Here is a 21352-nt window from a genome sequence, read left to right as displayed (position 1 = left end):
GCACGCAGAGGCTGAGCAACGTCGGGATTACTAGACCGCGGCATGCAGGGGTGTGCGAATGCTTCCCTTTGTTCCATTTATATCCACAGTTTGCTATAATGCACGCGCTATAAATCAGCGAAGTAGTTTAATTTACGAAGGTTTTCACTGTGGATACAAAAAATGCAAAAGCCCTCAAGCTGATGCGCGGCGGCCTGATGCAACTCTGCAGGCCCTCTTCTTTTTTTTTGAATAAAACTTGAAAATTGTCACAGCTACCTACATCAATGGCCACTATCATTACGTCGGAGGCATGCATGCAGCATGTGACAAACTAGAGGAGTGAGTGTGTATTTTAGTCGCAAAATATTCGACAGTAAGTACATCGTGGCTGAAATGACAATGGGCACCAAGTTAACTTGACGTAACAACAAACCTTTCAGCCCGGCAAATCGGGAACCAAGGGCATAAGCTCGAATTTTCCACTGTTAGATCATCATAAAACAGTGTACGCCACTTCTGCAACGACACGCGGCTAAATGCAACGTAAAAGAAACCAACAACACACTCCCATACCGTGCGCGCCCGCCACAGAGGAAATTTTCAACAGCGCCGTGACGGCGTAGTGCGGCAAGAAAAGTTTGTTTACAGCCCTAGGTAAGATAAAGGCTCGTGTAGGGGCTAAGCGGTACCATTTAACAATGAAAAGAAGCGGGCGCAGAGCCACAGGGACGAGTAAAGAAACAGCCTAGTTTTGGCAACGTGTGGTACTGTTTTCCCGATCGAGCGCCGCTGTCAGTCGCGTGAATATGTGGCGCATTCTCAGGCTTCATTTAGAATACAAAGGCTGGACCACAGAACTCCAACGCAGCTGTATTTTTCATCCGGACAGCGACTACGGAATCCCGCGCTTAGCGAACCAACGACAAATATTCGCTCCGAGCGCACCGCGCCGAGGGTGTCACAAAGGTTGCTCGCGACGGCATAGTTCGCGTCAGAAAGTTCATTCAAAAGCGTGGAACTTCACGTACCTTTTCTCTATTTGGACCGGTATTTCCGCATTGCGTGCACTGCGGCACGAAGCAATGCTCCGGCATTGTAGTCCATCACCAAGAGCGGTCAATGCCCGCCTTCTATGTTTTGCTAATTGGTTTCGGTTTCAAACGACCGTACCAAAATGGCGGACCTAGTTACCGGAGTCGACGTGAGATGGCGGGGCGCATTTTGCATAGGGTCTATTATGCTCACACCGCCAGAAGAGTGTGTGCAGCCATCCCTGTCTTTCCTGTATACCAGGTAACTATTGAAGAAAGTTGTGTGTTTGGAATTCAGATGTGTTTCCTGGACACACATTAAACTTGGCTGATTGGCATGCAGAATCTCATGCACATCGTCAAGATTATTCAGAAGGCCTCTGCAGTTCCATTGAACTATGTTTTCTCTTCCCATTATGATGTGTTAGAGCTACTGGAGTGTGATTATTTATGTAGGGTCTTTCGGGGCTTGCACTCTTGGAAGGGGTTTTCTGGCCTTCTCTACTGACCTGGACGTCGCAGCCCGTTCCTTCCGCTGCGATGAAGGCCGGGAGGGCTCGACGTCCATGTCGTCATCTGATGGCAAGGGGGTGCCCAGCGGACTGGGCCCCCTTGACGTGGTACCCTTTCGGGTGTTCTTTGCCTGCGCTGCCAGTGCCGAAGGCGTGGGGAGCACCACAGGTGGTACAGGCAGTGAGGCGGGGGAGGGGGTCGCTGCGACTGCCTCCGTCTCCATCTCCGTGCCCTTGCGTGTGCTTTGGGCCGGTGGAGAGGAAGCAGTGGATGCAGCGGCATCCCCAACAGACGTTGCCACCACAGCCGCTGCTGGGTGAGCGAGCGATGCGGAGGCGGGTTGGGCTGCCTAGGCAACCCAGGGGGGGGGGGGGGGGGGCGGAGGCGGGACCAAGTCCGACTCGCGGTACTGGGACCCCGCCGAAACCAAACGCCGCTCCGACCCCCGGCGAGCTGCGTCGGCGTACCTGCCCAGAGGGAAGGAGGCGAACCTCTTTCGCGCCTCTGGTAAGGTGATGTTAGTCGGTTATCTTAAGGTTAATGATTTTTTTTCAAGATGAAACTTTTCACAAGCGCGAGAGTATGCTGCGTGTGGACCCTGGCAATTCGGGCATGTGAAGTTGGTTGCAGTGCAATTGCCGGATAGATGATCGTGCTGGGCGCATTTGGCACATGTTGTTCTGCCTCGACAGGAGTTGGTACCATGCCCGAACCTCTGGCATTTGAAACAGCGCCTCGGGTTCGGGATGTACGGCCGGACAGAACAACGGATGAAACCTGCGTTGACATGCTCGGGCAGTGTGCAGCGGTCAAAAGTCAGGATCAGATGTTTGGTGGCTATTTCTTTGTTCTCTCTCCTGATGACGATGCGCCTTACTGCTGTCACGCCTTGTTCTTTTAGGCCTTCGAGCAGATCAGTCTCTGTCTCGGTTAGGAGATCTGCCTCAGAGATCACACCTTGACAACTGTTGAGGCTGCGGTGGGGTGTGACCCTGATCTCCAGATCTGCCATGCGGGTTTGTTTCAGGAGGATTGTGGATTGCTGCTGGGTTTTAACTTCAACTAGCACTTCACCAGTTCTGAGTTTTTTGGCGTCATATGTTTTGCCGATGATACCTTCAAGGTATTTAGAAACAAGAAATACTGATTGAGAGGAAACCGGCTTCGATTTGTCCACAGATTCTATGATCAAAAAACGAGGGTAGTTATCTGGCTTTTGGAGCGAGATAGAAGGCAAAGAAGGAAAAGATACTTCGGTGCGGCCCCTTTTAGGGGGCCGATCACGTCTGGGGGGGGGGGTTGATTTATCCATATGGCATAGGAAAAAGCAGGGAGACGGGGGTACTTTCTTCTTTGACCTTACCCTGGTAGTCAAAGAGGTCCCGGAGCTCCCTCCCTGGTGAACAGACAGGGAGCCCATCCGCCGGAGCTTGACCTGGGCTCCGACGGCCGCCGTTCGTGGTTTCTAACCCTCCACCTATAAACACATCGCCACGATTGGATCCAGCTTATGTTTGGGGGCTCGGGGTCCGCGGTATCACCAGTACCGTCACCATGATTGCTCAAGGTGCCCCGTGCGGGGTCTGATAGGAACTGCTGCCGCCAAACTGATACGAGACGCCATTCTCTTTCTCAAAACTACACTTTAGTGCGGATCACTTTAGCGTGCTCATCACACCAAACCTATCCTTTTTGTTTCTTTACCTCAATACCCCAATAAACTCCGCGGCTGTATTCTCTATTCTGTCGATTGGTGTGCGTTACAACACTCCAACCCCCCTCCTCCCCAACAATCCGTACCTTGGGCTCGTCACCCACGTAGCCCGGGGGCCGGTTCGAAGGATTCGAAATCTTCGAGTCAGTCGATGGGCGGCGACTCAGACGGACAGGAACCGGCAGAAGCTCCGACGGGCTCTTGCTTCCAGCGGCTGTCTCTTTGACTTTGCCATCCGACGAGATTAGCGAGCTCTGCAGGGAAGCCAGCCTCGATGAGTGCCTGGAACCGCCCGCGCTGCCGCTACCCCGGCGGTGATGCTTGCGCTTCCTTTTTGTTTTCTCCGATGTGGTCGATGTTTCCATGGAGGCAACGTCGGGTGTCTGGACGGGGGAACAGCCGTCTTCGCTGTCGTTAAGGCTCGACCGCCTGCGAACGACGTTTCCCGTTTTATTCCATTCCTGTTACAAAAGGAGCTGTTGCGAGCCTAGTTCTTGAGGTCGCGTTCGACGACGCCTCGAAAACTACCACGTTCACCTCAGGCCCACGCAGACACACCAAGAAGTAACTTACTCAAGTAAAGGAAGAATGGCAGCTTCGCTCTGTGAGCAGAATATTTAGAATCGTTTATGATCCAATCGCCGAAAAAATTATTCAATCAGTCCACTAATCAACTGAACATTTCGGCCACAGTTCCTATACGCCAGTGGCTTATAAGGTTTACTTATAAGGTTCACTTTGGTGTAGTGCATAAATCATGGCGCCTTTATTGGTTATCTGCATCCTTTTTACAGCAAAGCTGCATATGGCTAGGATCCAGCAGATTTTCTCCGCGGGCTTATACCAACAATTTTCCTCCTCTCCACCGCCGACACCCCTGTCACACGTTAAAATTTCGAAATGAGAAGGCTATACAGGCAAAACGTTACCAAACAACTAAAACTGGTACCACACTTTATACCTGGCAACATTGGTGAGCACAAATAAAACAAACAATATCTGAGGCACGACATAACTACATAGCTGGTACTAGCAGAGTCATTTTAACTGAAAGTAGATGACTGCTTGATTTTTGCGATCGTAAGTTTAAAAATGCATACTATAAATACTCGAGGAAAAATTACACCATCTTCCCGTAGAGAAACCCTGAGTAGTATGCAAAGCCGCCATGGGGTCGATTCAAGTGCCCATTAGTTTTCAGTTCGTCGTTTCCGTTAGGTTGAGGAACGTAGCTACCTTGATATTTACAGTTTGGTTTCCATGGTAACTACCACACTTTTCACTTACCGGAACTACGAAATGGGAAATTGCGTTGAGCCCTTGGCTGTTTCGCATACTACTCAGGGTTCCCCTTTGGGAAGATGGTGTAATTTTATTAGATGCGACGGGGCTATGTCCCTCCCTTGTCGTTGTTGCGCCGTCCACACCCCCACTGCGCATGCTTGGTTTGCTGAATGCCCGGTGGTGTCTTAGCCTTTAATGGCTCCTGGAGCGACAGTGTTACCGGTGTCTTCCTGGGCCGGCCCGAGATGAGCCGAGCTTGCGCAGTGGGGGTGTAGACGGCGCCACCACAAGGGAGTGACATAGCCCCGACCATGATATGCTGGAGCGACAGTGTTGCCGGTGTCTTCCTGGGCCGGCAGAGACGAGCACGCTTCCCTTTAAAGGGCTCGTGGAGCGGCATTGTTGCCGGTGTCTCCCTGGGCCGGTGGATGGACGGACGACGGACGACGGACCCGAGAGCAAGAGATGCTTTGCACCTAAAATATGCAGAGGGTTCGCGGCCGAATCTAGCCTTCGTGGCGGCGTTCAAAGCACAACAGTGACAAAACGTTCCGATAGATTTCAACCAAATGAGTAGTTGGGCGAGTTGGTGGGTATTCATGTTGAAGTGTAATCGCGCAAAAAGGACGAGAAACGCAGAGGAGTGCACAAGACGGTCGCTTCCCAAGCAGCAGAAATTGCCAAAACCAAGCATGGCAAATCCTAGGTGGCCAATGTGTCAGAGCTCGGCAATACCTCGGCCACAATTATTGGCTGGTACTTGGGAAAGGTGACAAGCCAACAATTGGACAAGCTCTGGAAGACCAATATTGGACAACGCTTGGCAAAGTATGTTGCCATGATAATGCCTATGGGTGGACCTCACGCTATTTTCATGCACATTTTTGGCTTTGTGGCCAGTCCTTGTGACCAATGCCTATTTTATGAGTTGCCTCGCGGCCCGATTTCTGCTTTATACATGCCATTATACAGGAAATTATTTAAAGAGAAAACAATCCGGAATTTCAACGAAAATGGGCTTCACTCTGTGGGGATCGTGACTTCCACGCGAACCCCTTTCTGGCTAGCTTCCCATCGCGGCCGGCGTGCACAACGCGCCTCGCTCACGCGACGGGAACCATACGGGAGGGCGCCAGCGACCGGACGGTTTGTTGTCGCCCTGGTTGAGGCGTTGACCCTTTTCCCCTCTGCCTTACCCGAGAACCAGTTCTTCCTCGATACTAGCGCCACCAAAAGGCGAGGTCTGGTAGGTTGTCGGATGACGTGAGGACGCTCTCGAGTCTTGGGGATCCGGTAGCGCGCGGACGTTTCGGCGCGCTTGTCCTGACCTGGGGAAAGCGCCACAAAGGGACGCGTCCGGGCGAGCTGGGAGGCTGCACCCGCGCTCGCACGCACAGCGCTCCGCTGCTCCGGTATGCAATTGGTGAGTCGAACCATCTTGATCTCTAGCATTGTTTAATGCCTAGCGTTGTTTAATGCCGTCCGCAGACGGCGCTGGCAAGGCATGTTTGCTGAGCGCGGATGGCTGCGGGGTGTTGATTTGATTGATTGTAGAGTTTAACGCGCCGACGCAACACAGGCGATGAGGCGCGCCGTAGTGGAGGGCTCCGGATTAATTTTGACCACCTGGGGATCTTTATCGTGCGCCGAAATCTCGTACACACGGGCGTTTCTGCTTTTCGCCTCCATCAGAAAAGCGGCCGCCGCAGCCGGGAATCGAACCCGCGACCTCGTGCTCAGCAGCGCAACGCCTTAGCCGCTGAGCCACCGCGGCGGGTGGCTGCGGGGTGTGAAATCACTAGTGTGTGAAATGTAGACCCACAACTCTTATTGCAGACGCGCAAGGTAATATGATAAAAAAATTCAATTGACAAAGCAACACGCCAACGGTTCCGTGAAATTTGGTTGTGACTAGTGTAGCCACATAAACAATTAATCGCGACTGAAATGTCATGCCGTCAACGTTTTATTAGCGTAAGTCTTGTATTCTAACAACGCGGAACCAGTGACTACAAGGCAACGCCCTACACAATGGGTGCAGAACGCAAGAACGTTCACGTTTTCTTTTGCGCAAGACATCTATGCCAACTTGGAAATTGAATAGAAACATTGTGAACTTTGAATGCGTTATATTTTAAGGGATAACCAAATAAAGCGACAATTAAAGCGACGCTACAAACCTAACTGATTGGGTATTAAACTGGCTACGGAGTTGCTGTCGCCGTCGCTCACTTCTGCCTCGTCAGACGCGCCATATGCGAACGGAACCGACGGAGAAGCCCAACGGCAGTGTAATTACCTTTGTCGCTCGACAATATCTTTACGTTGCTAAAGAAAAGAATGAAACTAAAGCTTCATTTATAGCTGGAGTTTAATGAAGCCAGCTTAATACATCCGAAACTTTTATACTGCACACGAGTCTTGCTTGAACGAATGCTGAACGTCCTGAACCTGCAATGGGAGCACGGCCGCTTGTTCGGAAAAGACAAAGCCGGAAAAAGGGTAGCTAGAACTGGCTTCACACAAATGGAAGTGCATGTATTTTACCATTTAATTCTTCGTAAGAACCAACAACGCTAAGTAGCACACACGAGCGCCAGTTGTTATAAACGACAGCTGAAGTTTTGGCGGGAACGACCGCGAGCTCTCCCGTACCGCGCAAGGAAAAATAAAATGGTGGCTTACATTTTCAGCGGTGGCCGCAGCAGGCAAACGATGTTATTCCACCAGCAAGGTATACTTCAAACTCAGCCACCGACTCCAGAACGCACCTCACAGGCACGCACCGGAGTACTACGGCCGTTTGAATACAACAAGAGACGCAGACGTCGGAGCGACGCGTCCGTTCACGAGCCCCGCCACGGAGAAAGAGAACGCGCAAAGGCACAACGCTCAAGTAGTCCGACGGACACCGTTGCGTTAAGACACACAAATGACCCATTCCTACTGAACGTGTAACACAATATCTCACGCTCTTTTGAATACGCTGCACTTTAGTTTAAGTACGCTTTGTTTCATAGCCTGGTGCTGTGGCTCTTTAGGTAACTACGTTTTCCTGCGTTGTGGCCTGTTCACCCGCTCTAACCGTCGTGTTCAGACTCGCTACGCGCACGGCAAGTGCGTAGAAAAAATGCGCGTTTATCCGTCAGCTGAAGCTAGGCCTGCGATGAGCTTTCGGTGTGACGTTACTTTCCGCCGCCGTTTGCAGGACGCTCAATCAATCTTTTAGCCGAGGTACCGATGAGTGGCCGATAGCTCGGAAGACAATGGGGGGGACCCATGGGACTTCCAATCATTGGCAATCGGCCTCTGCTGCTTGGGTTAGTCGCAACTAGTAGGTTCTAAAAAGAAGCACGAATGGACACGAGTCGACATGTACAATCTGGCGTGGTGAAAACCCAAACAAAATTTGCAACATCAGATAAAACCGAATAAAGGCATCAGAACCGCTCATATGGCATGGGGAATACAGAAGCGCATTATCCCCCTTTTACTGTGCATCAGAGGAGGCTGCCTTACACATTTGTCCCGATTGCCGTTGATATGATACGCTTCAACAAATTCTCGTGTCAGCTGGTCGTCAAGGGTTAACTATTGTTCACCGATAAATACCAGGTAACACGAAAAGTCGCGTTGTTTTAAAGCGCAGCTTTCATGTATCAGTACGTCACATAGAAAAAGCACTGCCGGAAGCGAACTTTCTGAGACGATGATGATGACCATAGATGAAGTGAAAGAAAAAAAACGTGGTCGGAATCTAACCTGGGTTCCTGGGGTTATGAATGTGATTGCCTTCCGATTGCGCTGTTTCGGCACGGTAGAAGTTTGAATTTGGAGAGGACGCGAATTTATAAAAATTATGCACCCCTGTGTCTAACGACTGCAGTGGTTAAACGCGTGCGAAATCAAATGGCGAAAGGTCAAAGTCAAAGCGGCTGCAATCAAAAATTCAAACTGCCCCCGAGTAAAAGTAACATCTGAACGAGTCAAAGTCCAAACTGTCTGCGAGTGATAGTGGAAACTCAGACGACAAAAAAGGAATCGCTCACGTGAAAGCTTTGCACTCAAACATCGTCACCGTGAGACAGAAATGCATCATTATTTCGACGTATCGCGAATGCTTTTTATATCTCATAAGTGAGCGTACCTTAAAAATCGAAACATTGTAGGCGCCCTAAGGCACAAGCAGAAGGTTCAGTACGTCGTACCACAACATTATGTGGCCCCCTTCCCCATCTCTCCATGGCGTGCAGGCAGCTGATGTTATTGAGATGGCAAATGCCCAGTGTCTTCTCAAGGTCGCATAATGATTATCATTGTCCTGAGCATGCGGCCAGCACACACACGCCCCAGCCAGCACCCCATGAACATGAAGGGCCTCTCCCGGCTCTCATTATACATTGTTCCCTGAGCTGTCACGCCAGGAATTGAGCTTACTAAGGCACTACATGCGCGTAAGTATGCTATTGAATTTTGCAATAAGACTACGCTCTCTAACGGCAGCTGAATAAGGGAATTGAGGCAGCGACAGTGCGCGGGGAATGACTACTGACTCAGCTTTCTGAATGGCAAATAACCGTTCCCTCCGGAAACCAGATCACTTTTCAGACGAAGTGACCCCGAAAAGCTTAGAAAATCTGTCCTTGCCGAAGTTAGAGATAAGATGCGGTGAGAAGAATGAAGTGAGGAAAGCTAATATCCCTTGATCGCCATATTCGCAGCGTATATCTTTTGGTTCTTGAGGCACACATTCTGGTAGCTGGATATTGAACGAGAGGGCGGCTAGGCAAGCGATAAATCGGAGTTTCTTGATAACGCGGACTGATAAGCCGACAGCATGAGCTCTCTGGGAATTATCGCAGCTGTACAGTGGTGTCTTGACCACTGCTTTTGATACAATACGTTGACACATCACTGCTCCCCGTTCTTTCACCCGACCGAGGTGTACTCGCGAAAGGTGGGTGGTATGCAATTTGTCGTTATATGTGACCACAGGTGTTCCAAGATATCACTTGTTCTCTTTCATTTCCTTGTCCAGAGCAGTTCTAAGCGGTGCCAGGGCAGTCCCAGAACTGCTCTCGCGATAGAAATATTGTGCGCAAACAAAATACCGAGCCGCTTTGGAACAGTTCTGGAGGAGCTGTCCAAAAGGACCAATACAAAGCCTGTTCTTGCAATAACTTCAAAATATCCTTAATTAAACCGGGAGTTATTTTGTAGGAATGCGAACACGTCGTTTGAGAAACCGTTAAGAGTAACGGCAATCCAAGCGATGGACGCTGTTGCAACCCACAACCACCTGCATAACCAACAACCCAGGCATCCTATCACGTAGTTACTGAAACTACGCCGCACTGCTACGTGAATCCTTCCTAAGAGTGAGTAAGTAAGTAAGTATTGTTGAATAAGGCGGACGTAGCCTTGCATAGCTGCCGGCAATTGCTCCGCCTAATCGTCCCCAATACCATATCAATACTCTCAAAGTCACCACACCTCACTTAATCCTAAAATAACAGACACACAATGTCACCACACCTCACTTAGTCCTGTGGACTGCAAGAATCCGAGTAGGAGATGAGACACCTCTCTTCGCACAATCCAGTGGTCCCTAGGAAAAATAATGTCCTCCGATGTAACATGGGGCACTCCTAACTTCTGGAGATCACGAAAAAAGTACGTCCGCTCAGAGTTGGTTTTGGAGCAGTTCATAATGAAGTGATAAATGTCACCAGTCACACTGCACGAGGGGCACAAAGGGGATGAAACAACGTTGATTTTATGTAGCCAAGCTGGTGTACGGGCTGAGTCTGTTCTTACTCGGTGGAGCAGGCAGGCTTCGGCTATCTTAAGGCCTTTCGTCACGGCTGGTTGATAAGAGACCGCTCCTTCGAGCGGGTGTTTCAAGAGCGCGACGCCTCGTTGCTCGTGCCCGGCAACGTCTATGCCCTACGCGTTTTAAGGGTAAGGTGGGTGGCCCTCAGTTGACTGGTGACCTATACCGCTTGCCTCAGCATCCAACGCACCTCGCGGTCGTGCGTCCGGCTGTTTTGGAAAACACATCAATTGCGCATGCACACGCCACGGGAAAATAAAGCCAATAATTCATGAATAATGTCCTCCAAAGAGCACTTGAACCCTTATAGTCACCATTAAAGCTAGACTGCAGGTTTACAAATGTAGCAAACTGTAAACTGGATTACCGATCCGATCTCCTTGCTCTCACCTGGAGCTCTTGTGTGCAGCCCGTGACGAGTGTCTTTTCGAGGCCGATGTGCCTGGCTGCCCTGTAATGTCCTCTTGAAGTTCGGAGGAGTCGGGTGTGGGTTCTTTAGAACGCTTCTGCGGACGAACGTAAAAAAATGGTGCTCTGCGTCCTTGAAGGCTCTATAGGTACAAGTAAATAAAGACAAGCAGCGCTACATAAACAATGAGATAGCAAACAATGGGTTTAGGAGTGCTACATTGTAACATCTACCGAGCTGATCAGCACCAAACCCCAGTGTATAACCTAAACCCCGCCAACTATTTCCATATGAATAGTTCTCTCTGGAATTGTAATTATCTCCTGCCTGTGAAAGTGACATTCTTATATGCAGCGGACATTTTGTTTTATATATCACGTACATAGTGCACAGCAGGAGCTTCTTAACGTCCTGCCAATTATTTAACTTTGCACGACAGCTAAACGCGTGAGCATTTTTACACGCCATTCCTAAATACATGGGCCGCAAGGAAGACCTCGTTAGTTGAGAAAGCGTTTTCATGCGTGATGTTTCGACAGCGATCTTGTAGTATCCGGGTGTCATGTGTCAGGGTACCCCCTGAGAGGGGGACGCATCAAACCCCCGAAAAAATGGATGAAAAGAACAAAGGAACGAGAATTTTAAAGTGCGCGCCAGGAGCGCGCCAATAAGCAAGCGCCAGCGCCGACGCACCTAGGAATCCTGGGAAAAGGTGGCAGCACACTGTTCGGCCAATCAGGGGAGGCCACGCAGGGGACAAGTGGCGAGATGGACATATAAGGACATAGCAGAGGCGAGAAGCCAATGGGAGTGCGCCACGGGAGAGCCCGGAGGATATAAAAGCGGGGCGCACGAAGAGAGCGGGGGAGGCAAGAAACCGAAGAAACCAGGAGGCGGCCGGAGCACGTGCGCTTCAGCGAACGAGCCAGGGGGACGCGGCCAGGCCATCGACCACGCCATCCGAGCCTGGGCGGGAGCGGGCCGACTTCGCATCGGCACCGTCATCCTCGGTGCACCAGGAACCTGTGTCTTCGTGGCCCCAGCGGCATCGGTCGGGCACCAGCGGCCAGCGTCCACGCTCCGTCGACGTTCGTCTCGACGGCCCCGAAAGGCTACGTTCGGGCCGAGCCAACCTGGAACCTCCAGCGGCAGCGGCTATCAGGGGGTAGCCACCGAGGAAGCACGCCGCCGAAAGGATGACCGCGCGCGTCGAACGCCGGCATCAAGGACCTCCAACGAGAGTGGCTACCAGGGGGTAGCCACAGAGGAACGAAGTGAGGACGCGCGGAGCCCACGCCGTCCAAGTAGTGACCGCGCTCATCGAACGCCGGCACCGAAGCGAGAGGAGGACGGCTCCCACCGGGTCGCGGCCACGCAACGGGTGCGACACGTCAGCGCCGACGACAGCGGGGTAGGCCAGTCCATTAGGGATATATTCGTAGGATACAACTAGGGAGTTGTAGTTAGAAAGAGATGAAGTAGGACTTGACGTAATGGTTGAATTTGGGCTGAAGGTGTAGAAGGTTATTGTAGAGTGTTTTGAGTTTTGATTTGAATTGTATATTGAACTGTTAAGTTAGGGGTTTCTATGTGAGTTGTATTTCGGGATTGTAGAGGTGTGAGTGTTTATCGTTTGTGTGTAGTTTAAATATTGAGTGCTTTGCATGAGGGTTTTTCTTTGTGTGTGCATTAAATGTATGTTTTTAAACTCGCCAACGGCTTCCCCGTGTCCATTGCTCCGAGCTGGTAAAGACCACCCCACCATCCGTTCACGTGACACCGGGGGTTTCGGCTTTGGTTTCGGTTTTGATGTGAGCTGTTTCTACTACCAGGGGGCTAACCCCAGGGTATATATATATATGACGCCACTAAATAAATTATCCCCTTTTGACTTGACTCTTCGACTCGAGCGTACGTCTTCTGCTTTGCCATTCGGGGCCGTAGCCGACGCGACACCACAATGGCGCAGCTGACTCTTGAACCATCAAAAATGTAAGCACCCCACATCTCTTGAGTAACATATAAGCCGCCGTACTTGCCGGAAGTTTTTCTTTTGTGTATTTCGGCTGAAACAGTCAGCCTAGAGAGATAGAGAGTTAAGCCTACGTGGTCGATTGCATCGGGAAGAAGACGGCGGCCAGCGGCATAGTTCCCAAATCGACTTTCATCGAGCAACGCGCAGCAAATACGTCTAGCAACAGGTCACCGTAAAGAAACATTCCATGATATCGAAAAATGGCACCAGGTATTTCTTGCACCACGTTCATATAAACTACAGAAAACAAAGCGGCAGCACTGTGTTCATTATCTTGTCAAGATGGCTGACACAGCCACGAAGCCAGCTCCATTTCTGTCGTGCCCGGGGAGGCCGGATATTCCATGACGCAAGTGGCACCGTTAGTTCGAAACATACCTTATCACAGCAGGCTGTGAAAAATGCACCCCGCGACGCAAAGCAGCCCTCATGAAGACCTTTTTGGGAACGGAAGCAAATCGAACTGCGCATATGATCGAGTCAGCCAGACCGGCGGGCGCAAGCACCGGCAACGACTATGAATATCTCGTTCAGGGCCTCGCGGCTCACTTTGACGTCTCGACAGACATCACAGCGGGCGAACAACATACAGTTCCAAAGTTTATGTCAAGCAGAAACGGAATCAGCGAACGACTTCGCGCACCGTGTGGAATACGTGGGTCGACAGTGCAACTTCGGCTCCCACGAAGCCGCGTCACTCGTGAATCAACTCATCGTGGGACTTGCGTCCGATCGCATCAGCGAACGTCTGCTCACAGAAGGCCCGGCACTCACGTTTGACAAAGCCATCCAAGTCATCCAAAACGTACCTGAAGTCCAGGATCTGCTGCAACGATATGGAGCAGCCAGAAAAGAAATAGTTCAAGCGATCGACGGGACTCAACGAACTCGACCGCTTCGATTTCCACATCGTGAATTTCGATCCGCTACGTTTAGAACCAGCCACAGAAGTTTGCCGCCGACAACTTGTGACCGTTGTGATAGAACATTTCATCCACTTCAACAGTGCCCCACCCGTTTTCCACGTCACGAGTTTCGCCCTTCAAACTAAAGAAACAGAAGTGCATCACCGTCACATCCGGCGCTTAGGTTAGCCCGGACCAGTGCACGGGGTTCTCTTCCAGCCTGCGGCCGCTGTGATAGAATGTGGCACCCGCTTCAACAGTGGCCCGCTCTGGGCAAAACGTGTTTCCAGTGTGGTAAAATCAACCACTTCAGGAATGCCTGCCGTACGCCACGTTCTGCAACCACGCATCCGTCGTCACGCCATGTGAAACGGCACACCCGGTCACCGTTCCGAAACATTGAGGCTCCACCCGACGACGAGCAGGACGTTTTCGTCGTCAACCAGCTCGGGCAGCATGCTACGCCAACACGCCAAGTATCGTACTCTGATGTCAAGGTGAATGACAGCTTACTTTCCCTGTTCGTATCTGAGCTAGCACAAGGCAGACGTAGAGAATCGCCGCTGGCAGAAGAGATGCGGCAGCTAAAATCGCAATTAGCAGATCTTCGAGAGAAACTACCAGCAAACTCGCCGGAACTTGAGGAGAGCACAAGTGAATCTCAAGAGGTTCAGGTTCAGGAGGTTCAAGAGGAAGAAGCTGACAAGCCCGAGGAAGACTGCGAGAAGGCAGACGAAGCCGACAAGCACCAGGGAGACGCCGAGAAGGTCGACAAACCGAGGAAGGTTAAGATCCAGGCCGTCGAATATAACGACGAGTCCGCCGATAAGGACAAGAAAAAGAAAAAACATCCCCCTCGCGAGGGGCACGATCAAATGCAGAGCATTTCTGCGGGGGGGGGGGGGGGCGCCTGCAAGTCGTATGGATTACGTATTGGTTGTTGTTGTTGTAATTGTTGTCTTCCAGCGTAGACATTGTCGATGAAGTCGATGGTGAAACGTGCCGTGAACCCCCTGCCGCGGCTATGACGCAATGTGGAGCGGCTATGACGCAACGTGGCGCGGCAATGACGCAACACAATCCAACACAATCCACTTTAATCCAAACCAATCCAAGCCAATCGAATCCAATCCAATGCCCCTCGCGAGAGAGTGTTATAGCGCCGAAATCGCCACCACACGAACGCGTGATGCTGACGTCACGATCACGCCACAGATGTTAGCGACCGCAGCGCGCGCGAACGACATATGTGGTTTAAGCGCGAACCGACCGCGGCGAGAGAGCGCGAGGCGAGCGCCCCCACCTGTTCTTGCGCGCGAACCTAACGCGGCGAGAGAGGGTGTTGCGCACGTCCCCACCTGTTGTGCGCCCGAACCGAACGCGGCGAGAGAGGGCGTTGCGAGCGAAGAGAAGGCAAGGAGGACGCGGGGGAGAGGGCGCACCTGTGGCCGACGCTTGAATGAGTCAAGGATATAAGGCACGTTCGTAACTTTCCGTTCTGTGTCGGCTTTGTGGCTCAGTTGGTAGAGTACCATGTACCTTGCGTTCCGCCCGCAGAATCGTTGGATCGAAACCTGGCGCCGGCAAGTATTAATTTTTTATATAGTGTAGGGGGAGCGATGCGGACTACGGACGCCAACGCGGGTGACATCGTGAGTTACTGAAATGCTCTGCATTTAAAAGAGAAAAGGAAACAGTGCAGTGTGTGGACTGTGTCAGTTGTTTGTGTAGGGAATGGGAATTTCATTTGCTCATTTTGTCCTTTTTTTATAAGTGGGGAAGAAGTAGTACAAAAAAAATTAGGGGAAGATGTAGTATCCGGGGGTTTTGGTTTCGGTTTTGATGTCAACTCATTCTACCACCAGGGGGCTAACCCCAGGGTATATATATGACGTCACTGAATAAATTATCCTCTTTTGGCTTGACTCTTCGACTCTATCATACGTCTCCTGCTTCGCCCTTCGGGGCCGTCGCCGACGCGACACCACAGATCTGAAGGGTCCCAATCACAGCGAGCGCCACAAAAGATCACTTTTCATAATTTTAGCCATTGCCTTGGAAAAACCTAACCCTCAACTTTAGCTAATAAAAACAATAAGGAATAAAATGAACTTAAGAACTGCCTTGCAAACACATGCTTCTGCAAGAAAAGCAAGACGTGCAGTTATTTAAGACCAAACGCATCAGCACACAAGTTGAATGCATTACCCCTACATCATGAAGCCCAGCGAGTTCTTCCTAGCTTATGTAATAGATAGTGTGCCCGTACTTGTAGGTAAATTGTCCTTCCTGAAAACCATGTAGCGAAAAGAAATTTGCATCTCTGTACTCCAGTTTATAATCCATTCCTCGTATACCGCTTTAGTATCAGGGTTTTTCACATGTCGGCGTTTCGGTGGTTCTACCACCAGGTGGCTAAGTCGCGGGTATATATGTGACGTCACTCTGAATAAATGGTCTCTTTCAGGGTTGCCAGGTATGGGGATTTCTCGCCATGTTGGCTCCTTTTAGCGGCTCCTGGCGCCCGAAAATTCTGACTGGCGCCATGGCGACTTTGTGGCTACTTTTGGCAGTGATTTTAATATACGAAGGCTTTAAAATGTGTCCTGCAGCCCTAACACATAATTGATTTTCGACTTCTGCAAGCACTTCTGCCGCATGAAGCCAGCTCTAGCGACGGTGGATCAAGCACGGCCTTTGAGATCTGAATTTGTATCTGCCTTCCAAGCTCAGTGTCATTACAGTCCGCATATTGAGAGCGATAAGCCCACAATAGATTCTAGGAGCGCATGCTATGCGGGGACTCAAAACGCTACCAAACAGCCTACCAAAGCTGCTGGTCTTGCCCTTGTCAAATGCAGAAGTGGAACGTGTATTTTCGGCCGTCACATTGACGAAGACGGACTTGAGAAACAGAATTCAACCACGAGCTGCTTGTTGCAATCCTCATTATAAAGTTTGTACTACGAATGGCAGGTGTCACCAGTGCTTAATTTCAAGTGCCGCGAGATATGGTGGAAAAAGTGCGACATTTATCAGTGACATAAGGCAGCTGATTGGTTTCACAGTTATGTTTGATGTTTTGTTCGATTGTTCCTGCTGAGTCAGTGCTGACTAAATGCCGCCATAGAAAACCCCCCAGTCTCCTTAGATTGGATGGGATCAATAAAAGATACTTGACTTGCACGATGGGTTCTTTATTGGCTAGCAACTTATCGCTTTATGCAGGTGTGACATTTACCTTGTTCTTGTCAACTTCGATTTGTTCACGATGTTCACGTACTGTTTTCCCGTACCATGGAAATGAAGGAAATGGTGATCGATTGTGCTGATTTTACGAGAATTGTTCGCTTTTTTTCTAGGGAAACCGCTGAGAGATAGCCTTGCCAAAAATTGCGCTTTTTTTTTGGCGACTAACGAAACTTTCAGCTAAAGGTGGCGCCTTTTCTGGCTCCTTTCGACAAATTTCCGGCGCCTTTTCACTCTGAGGACCTGGCAACCCTGGTCTCTTTTGACTCGAGCGTACGTCTCTTGCTTCGCCCTTCGGGGCCGTCGCCGACGCGACACTACAACCGCTTTACGATATTTATGACCAATCAGTCCTGAGATTACTTCTCCTACCACTTCTGATATTACCATCGTTGCAGGAGTCCGGAAGCGGTATGCATTTCAGGTCAACTGAAAGATGCACCAGGTTTGAATCCGCAGTCACTACTTACCCTTCTAGCAGCTTTTCTGGATGTGGGAGGCGCCTTTTCGTCGGGAGAGAAAGTAGTCACTGTCACCTCTGCTGAAATCCGCACTACGCTCGCCCTTCGGCTTCCGGAAGTGACAGGCGTTCCGTCCAAGGGAGACGTCGGCGGGTCTTCCGGTATCATCCACACCATGCTCGTTCGGCGGACCACAGAAACGACGGATCCTGCATCCGAGGTAGGCGACATGGGAACTCCGCCAGCGATATGCATCAGGCTGGCCCTCCGTCTCCCAGATGCGACAGCAGGCGGTGCGTACAAGGAAGGGGTCATGCTCCAACGTCTGGCCTCTTTCTCCTCGGCCATCGTCGCCGCATATTGGCTTTGTTGCAGTTCGCGAACGAAACGCCGGTGCCGGCGCAGAAACAGCCACAGAAGAAGGGCAACGAGCGCCGCGATGATCGTGAAGAGGATTATGGACAGCAATTCACGCAGCGAGTCACCGTCCTCGGAGGACATGGCGGGCGGAGCTGAGCAAGGAACGGTGACTGGTTGGTTGGTTGGACCCTTGAATCTACACGCATACCCACGCGGGGGATTGGCCAAGTAGCTGCCTCTAATAAATAGGTTGTGACCCGGTTTTTTTAGAGAAAAAAAGAATAAAGTAAGAGGAAAAGATTCAGACCAAAAAAGAAATGTTGGGATATAACAGAAGAGTCAAGAAAACAATCACGAATGAAAAATAGCGGTCTAGCAGGGCTCAGAGCAGCGCGGCTACTTCTTCTTACTCTACACCTTTCCCGTGCACGCGCTTCTCGGCCCGCTGTGCGATTTTCTGTACCACCCATTTCCTGTACAAAATTTTGTACCTCACCGCGTTAAATGCTACATACGGGTATCACTGTTTTGGCCTTATTATGGCAGTTTCATTCCCACCGTCATTTCAGACTTGACAGTTTCGTGATAGTCAACCCTAGTGTCCCGTAGACGTGCGGGCTCAAGGAAGTAGCGCATATAATGCTCGCATAAAAAAAGTCACAGCTAGTTGTGCTGCACCCACCTCTTTGATTTGATACAAAAATGGCTGCGGCTTAGCTCCGCTAACCTTGGATATGTAAAGCAATAGCTTGGCTTAGCCTGCTGACTATTGGTTTCGCTTGGTTAACCTTTGATGTAGCTGTTTTACGGACCGCGGCTCAAAGCCGTTTGGTCCCGTGAAACACTCACAGAAGGAGGCCCCACGAACGCGGCGTTCATTCACGGTGAACGCGCCGTTCCTGTTCGCCGGGCGCGAGATGAGTCACGTAGCACGAGACGACCCAGCGGCGCGCCCATGGTCGGCTGCGGGGGTGGTCGGCTGCCGATCAGCTGATCGGCCGCAGCGGCGGCGGCCGCCGCCGTTCGTGCTGAGCAGAACGGCTCAAAACGGATCCTTTTGCGCAGCGCTGAAAGCGGGCTCGGCGAATCACACGATGCGCTTCGAGGGGTGTGTAGCCGTGGGTGTGTCTTCTGTCAAAAGGTGAAATTGCGCATCAGCCGCGAAACCGCTCGACGGAAGTATTAAAGCTTTGCTTTAATAGGCAATCATCTTGATGATTATTTGTTCGCACTGTCTATTGTGCCGTTCGCCGGCACTCTAGCTCAGCGCTGTAAGCATCGCTACAGTGCTGTCCTACGACATTCCAAAATTTACAAGTCTAGCACAGGTTGAAGCATCTGTCGTACTGGTGTAGTGCTTCCTTCTTTGCTTCTTGATGCAAAGGACAGTGATCGGTGGGCGGTTCTTGCCTCGTTTGTTTCTTTGACACTTTTAAATTTAACCATAATTTTTCTGGCTTAAGTTACATTTTGGTGTTTTAAATGATTGCTGTGTGTTCGTTAGGTCATATTATGTTAGCTTAGGTTAGAGTACCCTGTCTTACGGTATGCGGAGCGATACAGTGCCACAAGAGGAATTTTTTTTTCAAGGCGCCGTTAGGCGTCGAGATAGCGGAGTCTTTTTAGTACCACCGGATGGCACTGTAAACGCACCCTTATTCCTTCAAGGTTGTACCAATACGAGACTGGCGTTCTTTCCAGACCACCCGGAAATATTTAAGGTTTTCTGTAGTTAAGTTGTGACATTTTCCTATAATGCTTCTGACAAGTTGGTTAAAGAGAATGCACCGTGGGCGAACTAGCAAAAGCAGAAAATAATCGGAACTTGCCTTCTAAAACCACCGCCTTTTGATGCACCAAAACGCGTTTCGGCAATTACTAATGACGTCACATATTTCATCCTTTACACCAACATACGTAGCCTAATGCCGAAGCGCGATCAAATATCCGCCGTCATCCAATCATCTGACGGTGACATCGTCATTCTTACAGAGACATGGCTTTCGCCACATATCACTGACGCTGACGTTGGACCGTCCATGCCTGGATTGACCGTTTACCGCCGTGATCGCTTGCTAAACCAGGGAGATGGTGTTCTCATTGAAATAAAAAGTTCGATTAATCATTTTAAAATTGATTGATCGATTATAGGGTTTAACAATGGAGGGCTCCGGATTAATTTCGACCACCCGGGGATATTTACGTACGCCGAAATCTCGTACACACGGGCGTTTTTGCTTTTCGCCTCCATCAGAAAAGCAGCCGCCGCGGCCTGGAATCAGAAAAGCAGCCGCCGCGGCCTGGAATCGAACCCGCGACCTCGAATAATTTTAAAATCGAACTTGATAACTCATTAGAGATAATTCGCGTAGCATGTAGAACTCGATGAGGCCTTATAGCAATTGGAGCGTGCTACAGCCCACCAAAACCAGACGGTGATTTTTGGAAACACTTGAACGACTTACTGGACTATATTCGGAAAAAAAATATATCTACTTTAATTATGTGCGGTGATTTTAACTACCATGCTATCGATAGCACGGATCAGTATCGCGCAAACACCGGGGAATTCGGTTAGTTTACGAGTATCCTGCAGGATTTTCAGCTAACGCAAATTATAACCCAAACTACGAGACAGACCACACATATACCTCGAATATTCTTGATTTATTTCTGACGTCCGATCCGAGCAGTGTCCAAACAGTACATACCTAGAAGAAATTAGTGATCATAAAATCATCCTAGGGTCTTTTCACTCTTCATTTCAGACAGAAAAACCCATAGAGAAAGAAATTAAACGTTATGACAAGGGAAACTGAAAGACTAGTAGCTGAGTTGAAAAACTTCAACCATTTTTTGAACAATGTTGCCACGACCGCTCAGTAGAACAAAAGTGGAGCTTGTTTTTCCAGAAAATTCAACAACTAACTGACAAATATGTTCCGATGGTAACAATTCAAAGCAAACTATTTGCGTCGTGGTTTTTTGACATAATGAAAACGAATTAAGTAGGAAGAAGCGATTGTTAAAAAAGCAAGACAGAAATAAACCGTCCACGAGGCAAGCATATCAAAGCGGGTTAACAAAAACTATCCGTATTTCCCAGCGAAACTGTTTCTATATAACACTGCCCAATGTGCTACTTAATAATCCAACACAATTCTCGAAAGCCATAAACCCATCTTCTCCTGTGCCAGTAAGAGTGTGCAAAAATAACAACGTGTAACTTAGTGATAGTGAATCGGCTATCGCACTCAACATGACCTTCTCTTGAATTTTCACGAACGAAACCCGCATGAATACCGCCGTTTCTTCGGAACTCGATGTCGGCGGTTGGGGTGGAGGTCAGGGTGCATCTTTTTAGGTGCGGAGTACTTTAGGACCGCACAATGTCCCTCCGCGTCCATGCGCGTAGCATTTACAATCGCAAGAAAATCACACAGGCACCGACAGGATTCGAGCCTGTGTCTGGTAGACCCGACAGAGTTAGTGCCAGTCGTCTTACCCATTGGGCTGCGACCGTGAGTCAGCACGCGTGAGTCAAACGGCTTACTCCCTCGCCTGTAAAGGTGCGGA

General features: G+C 50.1%; 1 protein-coding gene across 1 annotated transcript in view; it reads right to left on the bottom strand.

The window, feature by feature from the left end:
• LOC144139066 (uncharacterized) overlaps positions 1 to 7369 on the bottom strand; it is a 29377-nt gene extending 22008 nt beyond the window's left edge. Inside the window, exons 1-2 of the mRNA XM_077671552.1 lie at positions 7210 to 7369; positions 3327 to 3669 (exon numbers count right to left, since the gene is read on the bottom strand). Of these exons, the coding sequence (XP_077527678.1) occupies positions 3327 to 3669; positions 7210 to 7211 (345 nt within the window). The 5' untranslated portion in view covers positions 7212 to 7369. The remainder of the gene's footprint in view (positions 1 to 3326; positions 3670 to 7209) is intronic.
• Between the last annotated feature and the right edge of the window lie 13983 nt (positions 7370 to 21352).

Source organism: Haemaphysalis longicornis, unplaced genomic scaffold, assembly GCF_048455015.1.
Source record: "Haemaphysalis longicornis isolate Haplotype H1 unplaced genomic scaffold, Haemaphysalis longicornis Haplotype H1 scaffold_5, whole genome shotgun sequence".
Taxonomy (NCBI): Eukaryota; Metazoa; Arthropoda; class Arachnida; order Ixodida; family Ixodidae; genus Haemaphysalis; species Haemaphysalis longicornis.
The sequence above is the reverse complement of the archived record's forward strand: the minus strand, read 5'-3'. Positions and strand labels throughout refer to the sequence as shown.